Raw genomic sequence first — 19,837 nt, 5'->3', positions numbered from 1 at the left:
TAAATGAACAAAGAAATATTAAACGAGTAAAAATTAAATTGAATAATCAAATCAAATTCAACAATAGCAACAATCACTACGAACAGGAGCTTGGCTACTACCCTCTTCCCCCTCCCCTGACTGTAAAGGTTTAAATCTTACTGGGTCATTTGCGTTTTATTAAAGACTATATGTGTCTTGAACAATCCTTGGAAAGAAATAATAAAAATTAACTGATTTTTTTTTTATATAATGACATTAATTTCTGACATTAATTTCTGAAATAATATTTTATTTCACTGTAATTTTTACTTTCAATGTTATAAATATAAAAGAAAATGTTTGTAATATAATTCATTTTCAGTGAAGCCCACATGATGAAATAAGCTTCAAACCTTACGATTAGGGGAGGGGGACAATACCCAAACTCCTGTTTGTAATAATTTCATTCGTCTTAAGTTTGATTTGAACATTGAATTTAATTTCTACTCGTTTTAAGATTTATTTATTTAATTTCTGTTCGTTTTAGACTTCGTTTAAACTCTAATAGTAATTTTTGGCCATTTTGAGTCTGATTTATTACAAGAATTTATTTCTGCTGGTCTCAAGTTTAATACAGTTTTTCTCTTAATTTCATTAATTAATAATTTCTTAATTTTTAGATTTTTTTTAATTAATTTCCGATCGTTTGTGATTGCAAAAGAATAAAACACAGGATTATTCTTATAAAATTAAAAAAAAAATATTTTAAATGAATAGTGTATACCATCCTGTCGAAAATCAACGGATTTGCCTCGAAAATACTTTCTAGAATGAGTTGGTAACTGAGGAAAATATCCCTAGTTGATTTGCTCTTCACTGATCACATTTGTAGAGCTGTATTCACTTTACAGAGAACCATAAGTAATGAGAGAACCGATATAAATCAATAAGATGGGTTCAATGGTTGCTAATTGACGTTTTGTACCAGTCTGAAGAAAGACTGATCCAAGCGTTTTTCTTTGATGTTATTCTTATTCCCTTCGATTATCTTTTTTATTCTCCCCTTTTTCTATCTTTTTTCTTGGTTGGTAATAAGCGTAAATGTCGGTGTTTTTTTTTTAGAGAGGGCGCCCTTAACAAGTTTGACTTCTGACAGTTGATGTATGTGTTTGTTTATTTTAAATAAGACTCTCAATATTATCAAAGAGGTAGGGGTCAAAAAGAGGTAAGAAAAAAGGCAGATTCTTGAGATACGCACTGAGATTCTAGACATTTTTTAATTTAAATCTTCTAGCAAAACTACCCTTGCAAAAAGCTCGAAGAGATTATAAAATATAATTTTTTCGAGCTTTTTCAACTATTAAATCACTCAACGTGCAATGTGTCTTTTCATTTAAGGCATCGCGATATAAAGGTGGATGAAAGCGAGTATAAAAAGAAAATATCCTATACTTCTGGATGTGGACCTTCTTGTAAAAGAACTGGTTCAAACTCTTTTAAATGCACTCACCATCCATAATCCTGCTTGCTAAAGCTTCTGCACTAAATCCTGCAAAAATGACAGAGTGAACAGCGCCAATTCTAGCACATGCTAGCATGCTTGCCACAGCCAACGGTGATATAGATATATACATAACAACACGGTCACTTTTCCTCACCCCTTCTGATTTCAAAACATTGGCTATTCTGCAAACCATTTCTTTTAATTGTCTAAAGGTAATTCTTTGCTCTTTGCCAGGCTCGTCTTGCTCCCAGATTAGGGCTATCCTATCAGGATCTACTTCGCAATGGCGGTCAACACATTGTACTGCAAGTGAAAGAGAATTTTATGTTCGGTATGATTAAAAACTTCATTTATGCCGGAGCCAAATGAAAGTATTATAGTCAGATATGTGGATAAAATCACAATTGAACATGACCGCAGCCAAATAATAAATAAGCCCATTTTTCGACTCATCAAAGTGCTAAGATCTTACTTCTTAGTGCTCAGATCATCATTTTTCGCTTCATCAAAGAGCTAAGATCTTAACACTCACTGCCAAATAGGAGAGAACTTTAATGACAATCTCATCCAAGTCCTTCGAGCATTGGTCAGAGTGGAATAAAGAAAGACGTTTGCAAATAAACGACATAAGACTTAAGACCAGAGTCTTAATAATGTAAGATCTTGGCGTGTTGATTTGCTAACAAACCGGGCTAGCGTATCACGTGTGCAATTTCATTAGTTGAACAATTTTCCAATTTCAAGCATAAGCTTTATGAATTATGATTGACTAATCAGAAATTAAACTCAAATACATCGTCAATAATGTTACATGTGAGTAATTTTGTGAATTGTGCAATTTTCAACTTTCAAGCGGAAACTATATGGTTGATCGAACATAGTAAAGATTTAAGGCATAATGTTTAAAAAATTTAAAAATGGAAGCCTAGAATAGTAGTTTTCCCATAGGTTAAAGATGCAAAAAATGTGGCAAAAGATGCATAGATACACTATTAGCAAATAATAGCTAGGAAAGAGATTGATGTTGATGCAGGATTTTCAAGGCAATTCCTAGCTACTTTAATTTTTTGCTTCTGTAGCATAAATGTAACGTTAAAATCAAGAAAAAACAGAAATCATTCATAGAAGTTTGTATTTTTACCAACAACTATGATTAATGTGAGAACTACAGCTTTTATAAAATTCATAACATTCATGCATCGTAAAAAAATTCAAATCGTACAACAAGGTAACTTGCTGTAGTATCAAAAAAAGTATCAACAATATCTTTAAATTGGGGCAAAGGGCCCTTTTAGCAGCATCTACCAAGAGCAAAACATATGCTTTATTTTACAAATATTTCAAATTTTATCCCACAAGTGTATCTCAAAATTCAGTTAAAAAAATTTATTTCACGATACAAGATTTATTTAAAAGTTCAATGTTCAACTCGTAATTTCAACTGTTGCTCTTTATGCTACATCAGCACCGGCAAAAAAGGTACCATGAGTAAGTAGGAACAGAGTGAGAAATTCCTTTAAAGCGTAGATATATGGAGTAACGAGTTATATTTGCTCATCTTTGTTCTTTTGGCTATTTGGTCCAGTCTACTCCGGTCATGGCCGCATCCAGGAAGGGGTTACCCAGTTAGAACCACCAAGATACCACCCAAAAATGTAATCAGATTCATAAAAAAGTAAAAACACACATCTACGTTTCATAAAGTTTTTTTAAGTCCCCCCTCCAAACAAAAGTCCTCGATACGGCCATGATTCCAGTATTAGCTCTTGAACTAGTATTAGTGTAGTATTAGCACAAAATTACTTATTAAGTAATATAATATTAAGTATCAAACAGTTCGCGGTAATGAACTGTAAGTAAGGAGCGACCCGGCTAAATAGTAACCGAAACTCTAAAAAAACGGAACTGTGAGACCAATGGATACATCAAAAGATTCGTATTTTTAGGCTAATTTCAAATACATAAGTTTCGTCAAGTTCAGTTGTATCCATCAAAAGTTACGAGCCTGAGATAATTTGCCTTATTTTCGAAAAAAGGGGGGAACAACCCCTAAAAGTTGTATTTTTACCAGAAGAAAAATCACGGATGCATGTTTATCTAATTTTTTTTTATTTCTTCCCCAGGGGTGATCATATCAACCCCGTGGTCCTAGAATATTGCAAGATGGCTCATTCGAACGGAAATAAATTTCTTGTGCCCTTCTTCAGTGACCAAAAAAATAGAGGGAAGCAAGTCCCCCTACGCCAATTTTTTCCCCATAGTCACTCGATAAAAATTTTGAAATGGCCATTTTTTTCAGCATAGTTGAAAAATCTAATAGGTGTGTCTTTGAGAATTACTTATTCCCCCACAGTCCGCAGGGGGAGAGCTGCAAGTTATGAACTTTACCCATTATTTACATATAGGTTATTGGGAAGTATACAGACGCTTACAGGAGGGATTTTTCTGGTGAGAGATCAGGGGAGGGGAGTAAGTGTGAGAAACTTTCCATGGAGGAATTTTTCATGGATAAAGGGAATTTTCCATGAAGGGGGCTCCGGATTTTTCGGCATTATTTAAAAAACGATACGACATAAAACAAGAGCTAAGAGCTCATATGGCACTTGTGACGAGGCAAGAAGAGCTAAGAGCCAAGAGATCATACGGTATGAGTTCTAACAAAATTCTATGAATCAATAGATTGATTTAAAAGGAAAATAAGAGGCTTTTACTGCCGGTCAGGATTTAAAATAAGAGCTCTGAGTCCCGATGTCCTTCTAAATATCAAATTTCATTAAGATCCGATTACCCACTCGTAAGTTATCAATACCTAATTTTTTCTAATTTTTCCTCTCCTTTTAGCCCCCCAGATGGTCGATTCTGGGACAAAGACTTTATCAAGTCAATTTGTACAGCTCCCTGACACGCCTACTAATTTTCATCGTCCTAGCACGTCCAGAAGCACCAAACTCGCCAAATCACTGAACCCCTCCCCCCAACTCCCCCAAAGAGAGCGAATCCAGTACGGTTCCGTCAATCACGTATAAAGGACATTTGCTTATTCTATCCACCAAGCTTCATCCCGATTCCTCCACTCCAAGTGTTTTTTGAGGTTTCCCCCTCCAACTCCCCCCAATGTCAAAAGATCTGGTCGGGATTTGAAATAAGAGCTCTGAGACATGAATTCCCTCTAAATATCAAATTTCATTAAGATCCGATCACCTATTCGTAAGATAAAAATACCCAAATTTTCACGTTTTCCAAGAATTCCAGTTTCCCCCTACAACTCCCCCCAATGTCACAGATTCTGGTCGGAATTTAAAATTAGGGCTTTAAAGCACAATATCCTTCTAAATATCAAATTTCATTAAGCTCTGGTCACCCTTTCGTAAGTTACAAATACCTCAATTTTCAAAATTACCCCCCCCCCAACTCCACCAAAGAGAGAAGATCCGGTCCGGTTATGTCAGTCACGTATCTTAGACAGGTTTTTATTCTTCCCATCCAGTTTCATTTTGATCTCACCGCTTTAAGTATTTTCTAAGATTTCCAGTCCCCCCAACTACCCCCCAATCACGCTGGATCCGGTTGAGATTTAAAATAAGAGATCTGAGTTACGAGGTCCTTCTAAATATGAAGTTTCATGAAGATCCGATCACTTCTTCGTAAGTTAAAAATACGTCATTTTTTCTAATTTTTAAGAATTAACCCCCCCCCCCTAATAGGGTGGATCCATTCCAATTATGTAAATCACGTATCTAAGACTTCTGCTTATTTTTCCCACCAAGTTTCATCCCGATCCCTCCAATCTAAGCGTTTTCCATGATTTTAGGTTCCCCCACCCCAAACTCCCCCCAATGTCAACAGATCCGGTCGGGATTATAAATAAGAGCTTTGAGACAAGATATCCTATCTAAATATCAAATTTCATTGAGATCCGATCACCCGTTCGTAAGTTAAAAATACCTCATTTTTTCTAATTTTTTTTTTTTTTTTTTTTTTTTTGATGGGATTTTACAAGAGGATTTTAAAAAACGTCAAAATTCATTTATATTCCTTTTTTACGTTTTTACGAGTCAGACCAACATTTCGGGGCGAGGAGGGGTTTCAGAATATTTGGAACAATCCTCACTCCCCTGTATGCCGTTTTCTGCAATCATAAGCAGCGCGATAGCGCTGCCTAAGTAAAGAGCGATGTGGGCAAAATACATTATAATAATAATTATTATCATTATTAATTTTTTTTGGGGGGGGGTTGTTTGTTTAAGACCATGGAACTTCGTATCGAAAGAGTTGTCTTAAAAATTTCGAAAATGGCTCATTCGATTGGAAATTCAAAGGGCAAGTGCTCTTTTTGATAGTCGAAAGTGATTGGAGGGCAACTAACTCCACTCCAACGCCCACCATTTCCCCAAACACATCCAATCAAAATCTTGAAATAGTCATTTTGTTTAACATAGCTTGAAGGAAATTATATCTTTGAGGATGACAATCCCGTCCAAAGCCCTAAGGGCAAGGGTTGTAAGATATGCCCATGGGGCATATAAGGTTTATATAGAAAGGCACACACAAAGTAGAAATAATAGGGATTTTTTTTTTGTTTGATTGATATGGAAAGGCAGTATGGTCTTCGTCGCTATTTTATATAGAAAGGGCGATCGTGTAAACTTTGGAGGGGGCTCACTGGATTGGTAATCAGAAGTTCTTGTGTCTTTTTTAAAATTCACAGTGATTGGAGGGTGGATACACCCTTCACACCTCACATTTTCCCGAAATGCATCTGATGGAAATTTTGAAATTGCCATTTGTTGTCGTAGAAACTTGGAAAAGACTCATTCGATTGGAAATTCAAAGGGCTAGTGCCCTTTTAAATAGTCAAAAGTAACTGAAGAGCAACAAGTCCCCCCCCACACCCATCAGTTCCCAAAACAAATCTAACCAAAATTTTGATATTGCCATTTTATTCAGCGCATTTGAAAGGTCTGGAAATTATGTCCTCGGGGATGACAACCCCCACCCCGAGCCCTAAGCGCAAGGATTGTAAATTATACTCCGAGGGCATATAAGGATTTTATGGAAAGGGTGGTCGTGAAACTCCAGAATTGGCTAAATCGATTGAAAATCAGATGTTTTAGTGCCCTGTTTATGAGTAATTGGTGTTCGGATCGGGAGGGCATGATAAAAGAAAGATGAAAGAAAGAAAGATGAAAGAAAGAAAGATGAGTCATCAGAAGTGATCGGAGGTTAGCCACCCCCCTTCAGGTCGTATTTTCCACAAATGCATTCGATAGGAATTTTGAGGTAGCCATTTGTTTAGAAATAGTCCAAGGTTCATATAATAAGGCCTTTGGAGTTGACAGAATCCCCCAAAGTCTCGGGGTAAGGATTGTAAGTTATGCCCCACGGGAATATGAGGTTTTCATGAAAGGGGTGCTCGTGTGAACTTCAGAAGAGGCTCCTTTCATTGAAAATGTATAGTTCTAGTTCCCTTTTAAGCGTCAAACATGATGGAGAGCAACTGATATCCTCTTTTCCTGAAACGCATTCAATTAAAATAGAGATAGCCATTTTGTTTCAGGTGGATACCCCCCCCCCATGACTCGTATTTTCCCTAAATGCATCTGATGAAAATTTTGAGATTGTAACTTGTTGTCGTAGAAACTTCGAAAAAGGCTCATTCAATTGCAAATTCGAAAGGCTAGTGCCCTTTTTCATAGTCAAAAGTGATTGGAGAACAACAAGCCCCCCCCCCACACCCATCAATTCTCAAAACAAATTTAATCAAAATTTTGAGATAGCCATTTTGTTCAGCGTACTTTAAAGGTCTGGAAATTTATGTCTTGATAGCCATTTGTTTAAAATTAGTCCGAGGTTTATATAATAAGGCCTTTGGGGTTGACAGAATCCCCAAGAGTCTGGGGTAAGGGTTGTAAGTTATGCCCCGAGAGCATATAAGGTTTTTATGGAGGTGGTGGTCGTGTGAACTTTAGAAGTGGCTCACTTCATTCGAAATGTATAGTTCTAGTTCCCTTTTAAGAGTCAAACATGATAGAGAGCAACTGATATCCTCTTTTCCCAAAATGCATTCATTTGAAATTGTGAGATAGCCACTTTGTTACCAATAGTCCAAAAATGATATAACAATGTCTTTAAGGTGGACACAACCACCTAGAGCTCAAGGGCAAAAGGTTGTAAGTTATGAACCGGGGCATTTAAGGATTTTATGGAACGGTTGGTCGTATAAGCTTTGAATTGCATGGAGCTCATTTGATTGGAATTCGGAAGTTTTAGTACCCTTTTCAAGAGTCAAAAATTAATGGACTGGAATCACCCCCCCCCCCAAGTCTATCATTCCCCAAAAAATATTTGATGGAAATTTTTGAAGATCTCTTTTGTTCAGCCTTGTTGAAAGGTTCAGTAATTGTGTTTTTGGGGATGTCAACCTCCCCACAGTTCTCAAGACAAGGGCTCTAAGCTAGGCAATTTGTTCATTGTTTACGCAGTACACGTTATTAAGAGGGGTATGCATGTTTGAACTTTACTTTCCATGATGATGAAGGGCATTCAGGTGAGCCAGTCAGAGAATGTTGAGGGGAGTCTTGAACTAAATCAAAACATTTTATGTGTATAACGATTTTCAGAAGGGTTTAACACAGGAACTATTGAGTATATTAAATTGAAAAATTCAGGAAATGATAAGGGATCACAGGCAGCGCAATAGCGCTGTCAAAATAAAGAGCGATGTGGGTACAATGTATTACTGACCAAAAGGCAATATGTCAATACTACTGCTGCTAGTAGTAATACCGCTATTCAATACAATTACCAGTAGCATCAATACTGCTACTGTTACTAATATTACAACTATGCCCAAGGGTATGAAGGTTAAATTTTCAAGGAATTTTGAGGGGGAAGGTGAACGGAATCACAACACGCCGTCTGTATGCAGTTTGTCAAAAGTGTGTAACAGCTATGTCATAGAAACAACTTGGTGTGTGAAGTTGAAACTAACAGGGCTTGTTGTGAGGGATGTTGAACAAACAAATGAAAAAAAATTACATCCTAATGCTACTGCTTCTACTCATTCTACTACTATTTTCACTTTTATGACTACTACTGCTACTAAAGCTTGAGCTACTACATTTAATTCTACTGCTACTGAGATTAAAACTAAGGATATTAAGGTGACAAATTTGGGACATATATAAACTGTACAGAACTAATTTGAAACACATAATACCCACAAGGTTGTCGAGCAGACGCATCAGAAATGCTTTAGAAATGGTTGATGATATTAAGCTGAAACTTTCAGAGTATGTTGAAGAAACCAAAGGTGCTATGCGTATACTGCTACTAATGCTGCTACAACTATTTCTGCTGTGCGAACTAGGGCTATCCAGGTGAATCTTTTCAGGAATATTTAGACGGATGTTGAACTAAATGAAAACAAACTATGAACATGTGGACTTTCAAAAAGGTGACAAAGCCATATCTGAGGACCAAACTTATATCATTAAGTTAAACCTTTAAGAAAAAGCTATGGGAGATTTTGAACTAGCCAGAAGGCACTATGTGTATACTTTAAATACTACCACTATAGTTACTGTAACTAATGACGCTAAGGGTATTAAGCTGAAACTTTTAGGGAAAGTTTAGGAGGCGTTTCTACTAAACGAAAAAACTTTATACATACAGGTTTTTAAAAGGGCATATAAGTAATATAATACGCAGCATCAATCTATAATAGCTAGAAATACCATTAAACATTTTAAAGGAGCTAATTTGATTCAAAATCAAAAGTTCTAGTGCTCTTTTTAAGAGTAAAAAGAGATTGGAGGGCAAGCAGCCCTTCTCCCAAGCCCATTATTTTCCAAACGTATCTAGTCAAAAGTTGGAGACAGCCATTTTTTTAGCATTATAGAACGGTCCAGCAACTATGTCCTAAGGGATATTGGGCAAGTCAACTCCCCATAATTATGCAATTGACCCATTAAGCTTTAAAACTATATGTTGCTTTAAACTAAATCAAAACGCATTGTGTTTATTGTTGCCAATATGACACCTCAGCAATATATCCAAAACGACTGGGGGTATTAAGTTGAAACTTTTGGGGCTAAAACTATTACTACTTCTGCTATTACAATTTAAATAACCAAAAAAAAACAGTGAATCCAGGTTGTCAAAGAGCATAGATAGAATCTTTTGGGAATGATATTAAGTTTATTTTTCAGGTCAACTTCATGAGGTATAAAATTAATTAAAAAATACTATTTGTGTCAGGATTAAAAATTGTAGGAAAGTTTCTCCAAATTACAAATAGCAACCCAAAGTATGGATTATTACAGAAAAAAAAAATAAGAAGATATAAATTTTTTCCATGAAAAAGACTATGTCAATAAAAAACGAACGTAAATTAATTTAAAAAAAGCTTTTTCCACAAAACAAGGATTTAAAAGAAAAGTAAAGAGCTCCATTAAGCCAAAAATGAGCAGAAATGAAGTCAAATGATCATTTGACTTTTGCTCGTTTAAATAAAAAACAAGCAAAAGTTAACACGAGTAGAGCTGCCTTCTCAAGACCAGAACACAAATTGGGCTTTACTGAAAACAAAATACGTTTAAATGTTTTCGCTTTTTTACTTTCATAAAAAAAAACATAAAACTTCAAGGAATAAATATCAGTGTATGTCAATTGAACTGACAATCAACGATCTTTTTTTCTTTTTTTTTTCAGTAAAGCATAAATTATGTTCTGGCCTCGAGAAGGCATGGGGGTTACCAGCCCTACTCATGGTAATTTTTGCTCATTTTTAGTTTGATTCAACTATTAATTGTAATTTGTGTTCGTTTCGAATTTCATTTATTTATTGATAGTGATTTGTGGTAGTTTTATGCTTGGAAGATTATTTAACTGTATATCTGCTCATTTTTGGCTTAATGGAGCTCTGCCTCTCCTTTACAAAATAGTTTTGAGGAAGAATTATTTTTAGATTGACATCAGAGGATAAATTGATTATAAAGGGCGAAGGGTCCCCCATAGCTATCTAGCTATCCTATATGATGAAAAAAAGCAGAGGTAGTTAATTTTTTTGTTCAAAATTGTTCACAAAGACACGAGTTGAAATACTCTTTTAAGCTCGCCAAGCGATAGTCTTTGCTTAAAAAAAAGATCTTTTAACATATTGACATCCCTGGCTTTCTCCCTCAACTGGGTCTGCGAAACTTTTATTTTGCCATAGTATCAAGGAGTGGATTGACAGGCTGCCAGACACAGTCTGGCAATCTAAAATCAGATCCAATTTATTCCATGTGGGAGCCAGGTAAATCCAAAGGTTTTAAAGAAAAAGTAAACAAAAGATTGAGAAGAAACATAAAGTTTCTTATTTCTAAATCGTGGCATGCAGAGACAGGAAATACGTCATAAACAGAACAAGTGCTCGTCGAGTATATTAGACTTTCCAGCTAAGTTTACGAAAAGGACCATGAAGTTCTGACAGTAAAACAAACAGTAGGTGGCCATTCTCATATCTATTTACTTTTCAATGTTTTGTTTATTTTTACAAGTGGAATCATGTGGCAGGGATAATAACAAATGAAATCAAGCCAATCAAATAACATTCAAGTCCTGAAAATAGACTTTACTTAATCTGTTCTGTATTTTGGAACTCCATTTTTTGCTAATTAGAATTGCTGATCTTTTGTTGTTTACTAATTTCTCTTTTAAATACATAGGTATAGGGCTAGGGTTTACTGTACCTTTTGTACCATGGCACCAAGGAAGGTTGCAGCCTCTATGGTCCATCATTCGCAATTGCGGAGTAATGCAAACAAATATATCAATCGAATTGGACTTTAAACCGCCCTAAAGGAGCAACCAAGACCCCACATGCTAGTATGTGTAAAATTTAATATAGAGACAATGAGCACAGGCAATAAAATGGATGGATGCATGTAACAATAATGCAGCCCTTTCCTCACAGGAGGATCAAGCACGGACACTCAAAACTGTAACCGTAGCTTTTGACCAAATTAGTTTGAACGATATCTGCAAGCCCATCAAATGATTAGGATGAATACATAATCCTTCAGATTCCATAGCCCCCCACCCCCGAGAAAAAGAAGTCAGGACGTGTGCATACCAAAGTCAGTCAAATTTTGAGCCTAGCTCTTACCTAATCCCAAGTTAGGCCAGGATTTGAATTCCCCCTCAGGTAGAAAACCTCATACCGAGAATATAAGCACCCTTTTTCTTCCTCGACCACAAAGGTAAAATCAATCCAAGGCTCTACAAAGGCATATCCAGAATAATATCAGTTATTTTTTGGTTTGGTTGAATCAAATTAGGCTACACATGTGCCCTGGAAAGTAGTATTTTAGCACCCCTAATACCGCCCACAAAAGAGGTTCACGACCCCCCCCCCCCCCCCCCCCCCCGAGTGACAAAATTCTTATTTTTCGGAAAATAACATTGGAATTCAATAACTTGTTCTGAAAAATGTTCTTAATGCAAGAGTTTAGGCCCATCACCGGTTCCCCAAAAAGGTAGGATCAGCTCTGGACCCGAAAACATACGTAGCATACTATATGTCCCTCCCCAGCAAGTTAGATTTATAACTCAATTCTGGTAGGTGTGAAGACTAAAAGAATGACAGGACCCCTCTCCCACAAATATAGCATCGGCTACACCCCAAAACTTAAACCCAGGACAAGCACTCTTACTTTTCAATGACTATCGTTGAGATCCCACAACCCTTTCTAGTGCAAGTCCTAGTAAAAAAAAAAATAAGGGACCCTCTCGCCTGCAAAGACCCAAATTTCTCCTAAAGCCGGCCCTTACTTCCCCCTATGTTTGTTTGGGATTCGACGTCCACATTTGGTAAATGTGCTGATGACAAAAATTTAATGAACTCCATTATGTTGAACCGTCACAGAGGATTAAACAGGGCCATGATCCCCAAAATACCGCATCAGAGTAATAGCTCTCACTCCCCATTAAGTTCGTCTGAAAGTCGATTACTATTTCTAGAAGATGTTTCGACGACAAAAATTTAAGGTTACCCAAAGTTCTCCTACAAAATGGTCGAATCGAGCCCTGACCTTAAATTGTCCGCCTTAAAAAGGGAAGTTGTGATCCGGGAAATCCTTCCGATAAATTAATTGTAAAAAATTTTTTCCACAAAACAAGTTTTTCAAAGAAAAGTAAAGAACTCCGTTAAGCCAAAACTGACCAGATATAAAGTCAAATAATCTTCCAAGCCTAAAAATGCCACAAATCACTATCAATGAATAAAAAACTTAAAACGAAAAGAAATTAAGATAAATAGCCGAGTTAAACTCAATACGAGTAAAAATTAACGTGAATAGGGCTGATAATCCCCGCTGCTTCTCAAGACCAGAACATTATTTGCGCTTTACTGAAAAAAAAAACAAAAAAAGCAAATTCAGATAATTTTCTATTTATGAAAGTAAGAAAAGTGGAAAAATTTAAAACATATTTTGAGATGTGCACATATTGCCTTTAGGTGAGATGACCATCCCGTTTAAGTATTCTCTGAAAGTTCCAACTTTCCAGCGCTATTTTGACAATGTGCATGTACATAGTGTCTTTTGATTTAGTTCAAATTTCTCCTTGATACTATAAACAGAGTAGTGTATGAGTAGTAGTGGTGGTAGTTTAAGTAGTATTGGTAGCATGCAAATGTCGCCTTTTTGATCATCTCCCTTACCATTTCCTGAGTTTTTCAAATTAAAATACTTACTGTGTTGCACCCTTTTCACAATCCGTATGCACATAACGTGTTTTGATTGAGTTAAAAACTCCCCTAAACGTTCTCTGAAAGGCTCACCTGAACACCCTTCGTCTTCTTGGAAAACAAAGTTGAACCTTTCCTACCTTTCTCAATAGCATATACTATATGTAAACAATGAAAGAATTGCCTAACTTACAGCCCTTGTCCTGAGGACTATGGGGAGGTTGACATTGCCCTCCATTGACTTTTGAATCTAAAAAGGTCACTAAAACTTTCAAATTCCAATCAAATGAACACCATCCGATCCAAAGTTTATACAACTACCTATTCCATGAAAACTTTATACGCCCCGGGCATAACTTACAGCCCTGGGAAAAAGTGTCTACCCTAAAAACATTGTTATATGATTTTTGGACTATTGGTAACAAAATGGGTATCTAACAATTTCAATTGAATGCGTTTTGGGAAAAGAGGATGTCAGGGAGGGAGGCTAGTTGCTTTCCATCATTTTTGACTCTTAAAAGGGAGCTAGAACTGTAAATTTAAAATCAAAAGAATCTCTTCTAAAGTTCATTCGAACCATCCCTTCCATAATAACCGTGTATGCCCCTGGGATATAACTTACAACCCTTACAATAGTGAGGCCTTTTTGAATCTGAAAACAACTTCAGGGGGTAAACCTGAAGTTGCTAGCCCCTCAAGACGTTGTTACGCACACCCGGGTCTTGTGCGATACTATAGCGCATCTGTAATGGTATAGTACACCTGTGGGTTACCTAACAGGGAATGTTTTCTTTGAGAGGCAGGTGTTAATTACGTAATAGGGAGGGTTTCTTAGAGATACGTGCGTTAATTACTTAAAAACAGAAGGGTGTAGGGAAAAACCTTCAGAGGCCCGCCAAATCAGGTTCTTTGAATGTTATATAATAGGCTATGGATGTTAACTAATTATATTTATATATTTAAGAATTAACGACGCTTCTTGACTACCAAGGTCCCTGCGTCGGCCCTGCAGTGCATTCCTGCAGCGCGACTCGATCTCTGGGTCCTGTATTACCAAGCTAAGGTCAAATCCACTGCCCCACCACAGGACAATGAATATTTGAATGAGAGTGTGTGTGAGTGTGTGTGAGAGACAGAGAGAGAGGAGAGAGAGAGAGAGAGAGAGAGAGAGAGAGAGAGAGAGAGAGAGAGAGAGAGAGAGAGAGAATGTAAACGCAAGGACATTTCCTTGCGACAACGGGGATCGAACCTAGCTCTTGGCAGTTACTAAGCCTAGCTTTAACCATTCCGCTGCCACAAGGTATGTTAACTAATAGCGTTTGAGTGTTTAAAAAACCCGCGAGGCCAAGGGTTTGTTTACTTCAGGATTTATTTGGTTGTTATGTAATAGGTTTTGGGTGGAACGTAATAGAGTGTTTACTTTGGTTATTGCATAAAATGACTTGTTAGAGTCCACTAGTCAAGCGGGGAAGTCCCAGTTGTTCCCACAGAAAATTGTTGTTCCCTCTAGAGGACGACAAAAAAATAGATACCAAGTTAATGACCCTTTAAGTTTCCTTCACGTAAATAAGTATAAAAATTTGAATAAGCAAATTTAAATACCACAAAGAGGCATCAGGATTCTAAAAATATCTTGGTGGGTTATGACTTGTTAGAGTCCACTAGTCAAGCGGGGAAGTCCCAGTTGTAAAAAAAATAAACATGGAAAAACACTTACAGTTAAAGATGACGCAATCTGAAGTAATTTGTTTTGGTTCCAGTGTACTTTTATAATCCAGAAAAAACTGGTTATGAAGGTCAACGATACGTAGAATGTTAGATCTTAGGGTTCACTCTACTCAGTATTGAAAGAGTTCAGTGTGTCAACATCAAATATATCATTCTATAGTAATGGATGCTTTTACTCTATTGGATATTGAAGGCACTAGCAATGGCGAAATGAAACCTAGAGTGCCTAACATAGCAGTAGAAATTACAAGGGGTTGTCGGCTGACCCTAGAATCAAGCGAGATGTTTGCAAGATATGTAATATCATTAAGGGAGATTCAAGTCGGAAGAACAATTATGCTTGGTAACAAAAGTGAATATAATGCATATATAAAGATTACAAGATGGATTAAATGCATTAGTAAAATATATTGAAGACAACGATTTGAATCAACCTATAAAAAAGGAGCAAGTTTGTTACTAGCGAGAAAGAATCCTTTTTAATCTATAATCAGTAGTGAGTGTCAAGATTAAAAATGGCGGGATTAGAGAACCAAAAATCATACAGAATCTAATGACTTTGGAAAAACATTTGATTCTAGATGACGATTTTCTAGAGTTATCTCTTCAAAGGAAAATATTGTCTCAAAGAATGCTTAACGATATAATGAGAAATGATTCTCTGTCTTTGGACTATTGTATGAAACTTTTACGACGTGGCCAAGATGCATTTACTCAAAATCTTGATATATTAATTGAAACAAAAGAAATGATATTGTGGTATTGCTTTTAACAACTATCTCGACATCCATTTTGCATGTGAGCAACAAATAAGTTGAAAAATCCCGTCAAAACAAGTTTTGTGACGTCGCTCAAATGCTCCTCCTCCTTTAATTTGGAAAAATTCGAAAAAATGATTCTAGATAATAATTTTCTAGAGTTGTCTCTTTGAAGGAAAATATTTTCTCGAAGAATGCTTAAAGATATAATGAGAAATGAATCTCCGTCTTTGGACTATTGCACGAAACTTTTACGTAGGGGTCCAGGTGCATTTATTCAATTTATTGATATATTAAATGGAACAAAACAAAATGATATTGTGTTTTTGTTTTTAACGACGACTTGAACAGCCATCTTTGCAAGGCAGCAAGAAATAAGTCGAAAGAGTTTTTTGGTGTCACTCCTCCTCCTAAAAGACATTAATTTTTTTTATCGCGAGTTGGTTTCTTCTCAGAAGTAAGCCAGTAAACATTGAAAAAATGTTTAACACATGTACATTATGTTCGTATACACTGAGCAGCTGGTCATCGTGAGTAGAATTGTACTATTATTGATGACAATAATAAAACGTGTAGAATATGTAATCCATGTAAATAGCATAGAGGATAGGCAGTGCAAATTAGACTGTAAATCCTGTCTTGAAGAGATTTGTAACTCTTACACTAGAGGTTTCATATGCTACAATTGTCACTATGATAAATGTGATCAATGGGAAAATACTTTCCCTGGCATGATGGCAAAGAACCCTAAAGGTGATTTCCGTTTATTTTTAAGAGACTGGTATCGTCGTGGTTTTAAATTGTTTTGGGAGGAAGAATCTGCCTCTATACTTCAACTGTTGGAATATTAAGAGTCTGCCTCGCAGTATGAAGCGTCTGCAGCCCTTTTGCATACTAACTGTGGTATAAATAAGCAGTCGTTTGATGCCCTTTAAATCCTTACCCCCACTTGGTGTGCTATCCAAAAATGATTTTAAAACATCTTTTGATGTTTGACCATGTTCCCTTATTCGTTTTAAAATATACTTATTCCAATAAGAGTTTATGGAAAATTTAATGACTTTAAAAAATTATACAAATAAATATCAAATGCTTTAAGTCTTTTACGATTTGCAATTAAATCTATGCCAAATCCAATAAATCGTGGATTAAAACTTCATTCTTTTTGTAATCAATTTGTTCGTGTTCATTTTCAGCGAGATCTTTCATTTCAGTGAGTCTTTTATTTTGCTAACAATACAATTGAGCCATTAGCCTCATTTCATTATAGCCTCATTAGGCATTAGCCTCATTCTACAACACTTGATGTAACTTCAGATAAATCTTCTTCTTATTTTGGCGGCTTCAAAGTTTCAGAGCTTTGAGATTGAGGTTGATCAATGACATTTACTTTGAGGGGTCTTTTACGGTAGAGTTTATGTCTGTCGACACGTCAAAGGGCATTTTGAAACAAGATTGATTTTTCATCATCGGCAATTGTTTCATTGTAAATAAATTCATCAAGGTTATCTTCACAGTATTCTTTTGCTGAAAGAGAGAATTCTATTGGCGTCAATTGAACCCACTTGAACAAACAGTTTGCTTTTAAATATTTTCCTTTCTTTTTGCAAGCTAGAGCACGTACAAGTGAGCGATGTCACTTCGTCTGTTGCGTAACTACTTTTAGCAGTTTAACATTGCCTTCAGTTAAATTTAAACAAAGCTTAGATAGGAGATTACTGAATTTATTGTAAATGCCATGTTTAACTACAGCTTTTCCAAAGCCGTGGTTTTGAACTACCAAAGACGAAAAATAAATGTCTGTTTTCATGTACTTTTTTCAGTATTATGATGGCAACTAATGACCTTTTTCACTATTCACGGGTATATATGCTAATTTTACTGTCAGAGGTATCCGCGACCACATGTAAAACCTCGGGCGTGTTTTGATTGAGATGCAATAGAACGTGACCATAGAATTTATTCGTAGCTTGATTGTATGCCAAGAGTAGAAATTTCGGTTCACCAGGGTATATTTGCTTATTTAAGGTTATAAGAGAACTTGAATCACGAACAACCCTATAGATGATACAGTAAGTACAATTCAAAGCAAGTATTCTTATACATTTACTCAAATGAAAGAGATTGTGAAGAATAACGGTTACGGATATTTTTTCGTGGTGAGACCGGAGCGTAAATTATTGTAACATCTACCGGGACCATTCTTCAATGGATTCAGCTAAATCATCAATAATCAACCACGAGTTTGGTTCAATAATATTAAACAGGTCAAGTCCCCGTATGAATTTTATGTCTGGTCCAATAGTCTTTATTTTATAACAGGACTTTGCCACACATTATAGCAACAATAAATATTTTTCGGGCTTTCTAGCAAAAATTGACTACGATTTTGAATTATTTTTGTGAAAAGTGTGTGTTTTGCCAGACAATGAAGTTCCACACAAAAATGATCTGAATGGAGTTTTAAATTGAAAGATATTACTCTTCTCGCCGTAAAAAATAACCGGACCTAAAATCAATTGGCTGAATAAATAATAAAAAAATAAAATACATGGTTTCTTTAATGCGAATAAATACACGACAAATTTACATGGGCACTTGAATATATTTACATATGACATTGAAAAAAAATAAAAAGGCACTTAGGAAATGACCACCCGGAGGGCAGAGGCAACCGTTGTGGCGACCAGAAGGCACGGTGCCCGTTGCGGCGGGCAATGGCCGAATGTGGGGCCGGGCCAATGGTCTTAAAGAAACAAAAATAGTATAGTATTAAGGCAGGACGGACTCTCAAAGAATCTTCCTATACCTCCCATGTTAAACATTTGGAGTTTGCCTGACGTTTCTGAATTAGTGATTTTGGCGGTTTTTATCTCAATAGAAGTAAAAAAAAATCTGGTGAATATTTTGACCTAATCAAATCTTAAAGCCGACAATTATTTTTTTTATAATTCCAAAATAATTATAAAACCTGTTTCGGGTTTGCATTCTAGATTGCTATGCTTGACATTGTTGTTGTGGGGTATCAAAAAATAGAGCAAAAATTTTTCTATCAAACAATCAGAAACTTATTTCTACAATATATACCTCCTGACTGCAGTCCCTTCAAATACTTTACATATTTGTGTTCCAAAATCAAAAATTCCCCTCAAAAGGTTAGATTGAGCTGTAATCGAAGCATCTAAGAATGCATAAATTACACCAAGGGACTAACCACCCGGATTGTTCAGGAGCGATTCAGTCAATCATTAATTAGTTGTAATCTGTATAAACAGAGTCTAGAGAAGAAGTAGGGTGCAGACACCAAACTGCCGGCTAATAAATATATAAGAAAATTTTATTGTGTAAATAATTACAAGAAAAATGGCTAAGGATAAGCTGCGTCTAATCCTAGAGATAAATTGAACACAGGACAAGGGCCGAATAAGAAGCAAAGGTTTTATTTTAAAAATAATGATTTATCGTTTTGGTTATTACTGTACCGATAAAATAAATTCAGGACAAATTTATATATTGTAGTATAAGTACAATTTTGCATAATTTTCTACTGGAATAAGAATTAAAGATACATAAAACGAGCTAATTAATAACTAATGTGAACGAAACAAAATGTCCCCAGAGTATTTAAATTTGTTATAGCAAGACTCGAGTGTTGCTGTAGAACTACCAAAGCAAACTACAAAAGCAGTCAATGACCAGTCTCAGGTCCAAGGCCTTTCCAAGAAACAATTCAACCCCTTAGTAAATAAACCCCGATAAAAATGGCCACAACCCTAATAAAATTCTTATATAGTTCTTGTTATTGGCAACAGTAACATGGGAAAAAAAGAAATAAGCGAGGGCTCAATTTGCCAAATGTGCAGGCCCATCGTGAAAAGTTGAAATTAAATTATCGTGCTAGAGGCAGGCTGCGTTTACCAAAATATTTGTTAGAAGGTTTAACGGTTGCTTCGGTTCACGACGAATCAAGTTCCGAAGAAATTGGAACAAATTCCCCTTTTGCGATGAAAGTTATCACTTCTGGAAGAAATTTGGGGTCAGACCTACCAAAAGGCTCATGCTGGATTGTGGATCTACCTTACCTTTTTGAGAATTATGAAAAGCTCGGGATTCGCCACATGTAAGTATTTTCTTTGTCTTTCATTTTAGGTCATT

General features: G+C 36.0%; 1 protein-coding gene across 1 annotated transcript in view; it reads right to left on the bottom strand.

Annotated features, from left to right (window-relative positions):
* The window catches only part of LOC136028633 (acetyl-coenzyme A synthetase 2-like, mitochondrial), a 117,751-nt gene that overhangs the window by 46,120 nt on the left and 51,794 nt on the right, over positions 1 to 19,837 (bottom strand). The window contains exon 3 of the mRNA XM_065706463.1: positions 1,472 to 1,768. Coding sequence (XP_065562535.1) covers positions 1,472 to 1,768 — 297 coding nt within the window. The remainder of the gene's footprint in view (positions 1 to 1,471; positions 1,769 to 19,837) is intronic.

The sequence above is a fragment of the Artemia franciscana genome, chromosome 7 (assembly GCF_032884065.1).
Source record: "Artemia franciscana chromosome 7, ASM3288406v1, whole genome shotgun sequence".
Lineage (NCBI taxonomy): Eukaryota > Metazoa > Arthropoda > Branchiopoda > Anostraca > Artemiidae > Artemia > Artemia franciscana.
This window is presented reverse-complemented; position numbering and strand designations above follow the sequence as displayed.